Source organism: Pterocles gutturalis, unplaced genomic scaffold (genome assembly GCF_000699245.1).
Source record: "Pterocles gutturalis isolate BGI_N339 unplaced genomic scaffold, ASM69924v1 scaffold44511, whole genome shotgun sequence".
Taxonomy (NCBI): domain Eukaryota; kingdom Metazoa; phylum Chordata; class Aves; order Pterocliformes; family Pteroclidae; genus Pterocles; species Pterocles gutturalis.
This window is the reverse complement of record NW_010107050.1, coordinates 1-6,931: the sequence shown is the minus strand read 5'-3', so window position 1 is coordinate 6,931 and position 6,931 is coordinate 1. Positions and strand designations below refer to the sequence as shown.

The 6,931-nt window shown below is 48.8% G+C and overlaps 1 protein-coding gene across 1 annotated transcript; it reads right to left on the bottom strand.

Annotated features, from left to right (window-relative positions):
* Positions 1 to 744: 744 nt before the first annotated feature.
* On the bottom strand, positions 745 to 6,823 carry LOC104459144 (D-2-hydroxyglutarate dehydrogenase, mitochondrial-like; the record flags this gene model as incomplete). Its single annotated transcript, XM_010087971.1, has 7 exons — positions 6,699 to 6,823; positions 6,430 to 6,593; positions 5,790 to 5,847; positions 4,112 to 4,251; positions 3,231 to 3,424; positions 1,976 to 2,144; positions 745 to 888 (listed from the first exon to the last, which is right to left on the bottom strand). Coding segments are annotated over exons 1-7 (994 nt in total), but the record flags the coding sequence as incomplete, so codon positions are not given.
* Positions 6,824 to 6,931: the final 108 nt, after the last annotated feature.

The following is a 6,931-nucleotide window of genomic DNA, read 5'->3' as shown; positions in this document are numbered from 1 at the left end:
CCCAGTACCAACCCCTGCAGGACACCACTCATGACCGGTCTCCCCCTGGACATTGAGCCATTAACCACAACTCTCAGAGTGCGACCATCCAGCCAATTCCTTATCCAGTGAGTGATCCTTCTGTCGAATCCATGTCTCTCCAATTTGGAGACAAAGGATGCCATGTGGGACAGTGTCAAAGGCTCTGCACAAGTACAGGCAGATGATGAGAGTTGCCCTTCCCTTATCTACCAGCGCTGTGGCCCCGTCATAGAAGGCCACTAAATTTGTCAGGCATGATTTGCCCTTGGTAAAGCCGTGTTGGCTGTCACCAATCACCTCCTTGTTTTCCATGTGCCTCAGCATAGTTTCCAGGAGGATCTGCTTCATGATCTTGCTGGTCACAGTGGTGAGACTGACTGGCCTGTAGTTTCCCAGGTCTTCCTTATTTCCCTTTTTAAGAATGGGGGCTATGTTTCACCTTTTCCTGTCAGTGGGAACTTTACCAGACTGCCACAGCTTCCCAAATATGATGGATAGTGGCTTAGCAACTTGATCTGCCAGTTCCCTCAGGACCCGCAGATGCATCTCATCAGGTCCCGTGGACTTGTGCACCTTCAGGTTCTTTATATGGTCTCAAACCTGGTCTTCTACAGTTGGTGGCTCTTCCTTCACCCAGTTGCTGCCTTCGCCCTCTGCAACTTATACACATAAAACTAGGCTAAAAATCCCCAAGAAGTACAATGCCTCAAATGACACCAGTACCTGTCACTGGGCTGGACAGCTTGAGATGTCTCTCAACCAGTTCCATGCACTTCTCATCCATGAACTCATAGGCAGACAGGATCTCTCCCAGCATGGCTCTGCAGGCTGTAAATGTTTCCAGAACCTTAGAGAAACTCTGACACCCTTCAGATAGAACACAGAGGGCAATCAGAAACAAAATACAGCCCCCCAAAACCCTGTAAAAAGTTTTTAAAATCGGTCAGGCTTCAAGTCATCTTTCCTGTCTGTAGAAAATGTAAGCAGCTACCCTGTGTGGGTTTAGAGCAGCAGTTCCTGTCATGGTTTGAGCTGGGGAAGGTTTCAGCGCAGAACAGCAGGAGGACATGGCAATTAGTCTTTGCTGTGGCAAGGACCTCTTGAATACTCTAAGACAGTTCATACCAAAACGTCTGCCCCACCCTCAGTTCTCAGCACAGGCAAGAAGGCAGCCTGAGAGGGATTTAAAGGCCACTTGAGAGTCCAGGCAAATTCCAGGGTCCACTGCACATACTCCATAGCACTGTCAGTACTTGGAGTCTACTCATCCCCTCCTAGGAGTTTAGCGCTGTGCTCTCAAGGCCACACCTGATATGAGCAAGCTGTCTGAAAAGCCCCTGCTGGCCTTGGAGGCTTTTGAGGACAAAAAAAAAAAAACAACCAGTCTCAGTGAAGGCTCCCCACAAACAACTCTATTCTCACTCAGAAGCAGCTTTTAAGCAGCTGTGCTTGGACAGATACCCTGCTGATCCAGACCCTGACCTGCAGGCTTGACTTCCCAGCCTTGTCTTGCCACTGCGGACTCACTCAGTGACCAGTGGATTGCGGCTGCCTCTGCCTGCCGTTGCAACGGCGGACTCTGTCAGTGACCAGTGGGTTGCGGCTGCCTCTGCCTGCCGTCACCACATCTGCCCTGCTCACCTTGCTTCGGTACTGCCAGCCCGGGCCCTTGTCAGTGAGGGGAGTGCCTTGCCTGCCTCTCCACCCTGCTACGCTCCTGGCTCACCTTCCCTTGCAGAGCAACCTGTCCTTGCAGGTATTCTACACCCTTACACCAGAGATGTAAACTATCTGCAGAGGTATATCTATGTGGTACATACAGCACCACACTATTTCTCAGAAACAAGCTGATGTTGGTAGTGACGCTGAAGCCGATCAGTGCTTTCTTCTCTCCATCCCTATTCCCTTCCCAGCCTCTGAATTCCGCTGTGAAACTATTAATATCAGCTCCTACCTAGGAACGCCAGATTCACAGCCTTGGGTTTCTGAGGACACAGTATGGAGACAGCAGTGATAACTCCTAAGGTCCCCTCGGATCCGATGAAAAGCTGCTTCAAGTCATAGCCAGTGTTATCTTTGCGCAGAGACGCCAAGCAGTCCAGAGCTGACCCATCAGCCAGCACCTGTGGGAATACGGAGACCCAGCCAAAGCTTGTCTACTACCAGGCTGACAAAAAGGTGCCACCAGACTTGAGCAGTGGACACCAGCTGCAGCCTGTTCCCACAGCCTCATCACTGTTCCTCCATTCCCAGCTCTTCCTCCCCTCTATATCCCACCTGAGTCCTCCCTCAAACTTTTCTGCTTCTTTTTTTACAGTGCTGTTTGCACACGTTCCAGCAGGACAAGTAATAACAGAAGATCAAGTTTGCTCTGCTTTTCTTACCAGTGGTGGACAAGATCAGATGCTCTTTGCAGCTCCATTATTCAATAGAAACAAGGAATGCTATTTGAAACAGTGAACAGATAACCAGAATGAAGCTCTCCACCACTCGAGCCTTAAATCAAGGCCAAATGTCTCTAAGACACATTATTAAAGGCTGTTTTGATGCTAGAGGGACTAACCTGAAAGACAAAAGCTCTCCTTTCTGGGTCTACACAATAAAACCAAACCAGGCTTTTGTCACCTACCCAATTTATTTCCTATTACTTCTCTGCTCCCAAGCCCCGAAATCTTTTAGAACCGCTAACCCCAGCCTTTACACATAGAGGCATAGAAGCAGGCTGCAGAACAGGAAAGACTCTGGGAGAAACCCAGCAGCCAACCAAACCCAAAGCAGGCCGCTCTATTAAAAGGCAAGCGAGCAGCCACTAGAAGACAGTGTTCTAGGATGGATTACGCAGAGTGTTCCAGAGACCCACCGCTCCACAGAGGAACCAATCTCACGCAGGTAACTTGGGATCACCAAACCTCTCCCTACCTTTTTTTTTTTTTACTTCTCTGCACTGGAAAACCACCTAATATCACTTCTGTCAGTAAGGACAGAGGTGGAAGCTGCGGTAGCAATAATAGATGCCACATGCAGGAAGACACTTGCTGCTCCTTCTCGAAAGAGCCACACAAGGAAAAGTTAAAGAGTGTAAGCCTGGATAGGAACTTGTCTGCATAATCACAGAATCATAGAATGGTGGATAGCTGAGGGCTAGAATAGCAGGAACAAGGTAAGCAGAGGTTCAAACACAGAAGAGAACTGCCAGGTACTCGCCTTACCACTTCCAGTCCTAGCACTGTCCCTCGGAGAGAGCCGTATCTCAAGAGCCGTAAGCCTCCAGCGTTTGTGGCCACATTACCACCGATGTGACAGCTCCCTTTCGCTCCCAAGTCAAGCGGCATGATGAAGCCCTGCTCCTCCAAGTACTCATTGAGATCCTCTAAGATGCAGCCAGCTTGGCACACAAGGATTCCTGAAACAGAAGCGTCCTGCTACAAGCTGATGCCCAAGAAGAAGGTGCCTCCTAAAGAGGCGGGATAAGTACAAGTAGATGCAAGCACCTCTTCCTCCAAAACTTTCTGGGATTCAATTTAAACACACAAGGAGCCTGTGCATGCTACAGGGCATTGTCCTATCCCTCCTCAAGCCAGGGGAGCTTTGCCATTGCCTTAACATCTGGTCATCCACAACTGTGGAGAGGTAAAACACAATGACATGAAGTATCTCTGCCTTGTTCTCTTTGTTTAAGAACTGAAATATTCAAACCAGCCTGACTCCTAACTCTCCAAATCCAAACGACCTGTGAGTTTTCTCCCTCTCTCCCTTCTCTCTGCTAGTGTAGTTATCAGGTGCCTTCTCTGACACACTCATTCTGCTCCACCTGCTGGGTTTCTCATTTAATTTATGAACAGATAATAGGACGTCCATGTTTCTCTTCTCTCTTTCTTCCTCCTTCTGCCACCAGATGTATTTTTACATCTGCTACTGTTATAACCTAAGGATTACATCAGTAGGAAAAGCCTGGATGAAACAAACCTCTGATGCCCCTCAGGATGCTGCTGGGCTGACCTTGCTGATCCTGCAGTTATCATCTCCCAGTAAAATGGCTGGTTTAGGGCCCGGGGCTCGTTTCTGTACCTCACGTCTCTACGATATTTACCAGACACCTTGTCAAAACTGATGATCCGGTTCATGAGAGCAGTGGAGAGAATGATCTCATCAAAGACAGGAACGCTGCCCCCAACAAGGCCTGTGTTACCCCCCTGTGGGTTCACTGCCAGATTCCTCTCATAGCAGTACCTGGAAGAAAAAAGGTTTCTCAAGTCTTACGCATTTCAAGGCCATAACACAGTCTATCAGAAGAGTTGCACCTCCACATCACAGTCTACTGCCGAGAGAGTGCTCAGCACTTTTAAGCAGCATTTAGCCTAAAGATTAAATTGATACAAAGGGACAGTTTCACTGCAAAAATGGAAAAGCACAACTCCTCACTAAACTCACCCCAGAACTGAGCAAAGGAATGAACACTTGGGGCTGCCCCCCGAACACATCTACAGGTCTGCCAGGTAACTTCTGCCTGGAAATCACCACTCACGCTGTTGATACGTAAGCTATGTCTGCAGCAGTCTCTGCTAACAATGTGACGTCCTCAGCGGGCTCTGACAAACGACCTCTGGCAGTGGTTTAAGCCGTTACTTCCCTCCTCCTCCCCTTGAAATTAATGCCCTGTAGGCAGCGAAGCATGTGCACCTTCCAGCCTGCTACACCCCTGCAAAGCAACATCCATCACATCCTCTCCAAACTCACAGGAGTTCCTGCACAACGGATGGCACAAAGCCGCACTGCACCAGCTCTGACTTTACTACGCTCTGTATCTGTTTTAACAGAGCTACGCACAGGTTTGTGCAGCCTGGAGCTCTTCCACCAAATCGCAATCCTGCATCCAGATGCCCAGCTGGAGCTGCACTCATGCTCCTGAACCAGGGAAGTGTTCTTACTGATCTCGTGGACAAAACATTAGCTCCTCAAACTGCCTGATTCTGGCCCAACCTTTTTAGCTTTTCAGATAGACCTTCCTGAACCCTTCAACACAACTGCTCCGCTTGAGCACTGGTACAGTGTCTAATTTTGATAATTTAGTAGAGCAGAAAAGTCATCAATGCTGAATCCACTTGCTGATCTCTCCCCTGCTCCGTTTCTCTCCTCTACACTAAGCACTCTTAAGACCCTTCTACTCAGGGCTGCTCAACTCTGACTTGAGAAGTCTGCTGCTGCTGCTGCCTGCATGGCCTTTGCAAGGACATCTGGCCACGAAAGACAGATTTGGTTTTGTAAAACAAAGTGAAAGTTTGGCCTTTATTTCTTCCTGATACTGACACGACACAATCACCCCAGAAAAGCTGAGGGCCAGGGAGAGCACTGGGCCTGGGAAATACAAGGCACAAGTAGAATTCTCTTTGTGCCTTGAAAAATTTCAGCTCTCCATGTGAAAACATGCCTAACTAGGAACCTGTAAGTTTGTTTAGACAAGCAACACTGCCTACCCATCAGTACCTGCATACCCCTGGACTAACAACAGCGTGCAGTGTCTCCTGTCCTGGGAGCAGCTGGAACAAAAGGTACATCAGGAAACATGGGGACATAAAGAGCAGAAGGGAGCGCTGAAATCACCAGAGCTCAAGCAGAATACACACAGGCAGGAAGAAAACAGATTCAGCAATACCAGTGCTTGAGCAAACAGCGCCTGAACATCTAGATGTTCCCTTCACCTGCCAGACCCTCCCAGAATAAACCCGCGTTTCCTCGCCACAAAGACCAGCAGAAGAGGTACATGTTACCTGAGAACTTGAGACACCTCTGCTGCTGTCTGTGGCTTCAACATCAGCTTGCTACAGCCTGCAATGAAAGCAAGGGACTCTCAAAGCAAGTTGTGGGCTCTACAGAGGTCAGAAAGAAAAAGGTGGTAAAGCACGGCATCTGAAACAACACCACCCCCTCCATTCTGAGGCTTAGTCATTTTAACCACTTTCAAACTAAACATTTTCAATAGTGGGCTTTCCTTAGAGCACTGTAAAAGCTTTGTCAGTGTACTTGGTTGCCAGTGGGGGCAATGGCACATGTTTTAAATTCTCATTAAATCTTTGACAGAAGTAAGAGAACATTCACAACACCTGTTTTCTGAGGCTCAGCCAAAACTTCAGGAACTGCTACTGAACCAATTTGTTTCAGGAAAAAAAAATAATAAGTTAACAGGGCTTAGATTTTTCTTTTTCAACAAAAGCCTGAAAGATTACCAGAAATTGGGTAATTATCAAAGGAATATTTTCTAGGAGGAAAACTCATTTTGCCTGCTCTGTAAAGACATGTTCTGCTATAAACAGAGATGAGATTTTCTTTGGTAGGCTTTTTAATTCTGGTACCGTAATGGAAACAGAAAAGAGGCTTTACCAAAACTGAAAACTAAACAAGCTCGCTTACCTCGGACTGATTTAAGCCAGTCCACATTAAATGGTTTCAATTCCTCTGGATTTGTGATGACTCTACCGGGCATTATGTGCTCAAAGAAAGCCACATCGCTGTCAGACACAGGGGAGAAGGGCAGCCGCCGCACGCTGTACCGCTCACTAGTCAGCATGACCTCCTGGCAGCTGGACGAGGCTCCGTGGAGCGCTCTCCTGCCCCGAGGCCTCAGGCCCCACGGCCTGGAAACCACATTTGCGGGCAGACCTGGTGGCTTCCTATCCTGAGGTGTCCCCGGGGCAGAAGTCGGGCTCTGCTGTGCCAAGATCTTCCTGTGGAAGCTGGTCAGCCATCTCAGCTGGGCCCAGGAGCTCCAGGCAGGGCGGCGGGGGAGCGCTGAGGGGATCCCCATGGTCACCCTGAAAGCAAAGGCCTAGCTCACGGGCGAGCTCTCCCCCTCGCCCGGGCTCTAAGGGGTTCCTCTCACGGAGAAAGCAACTCAGGCGCTCTCCCAGCTTGT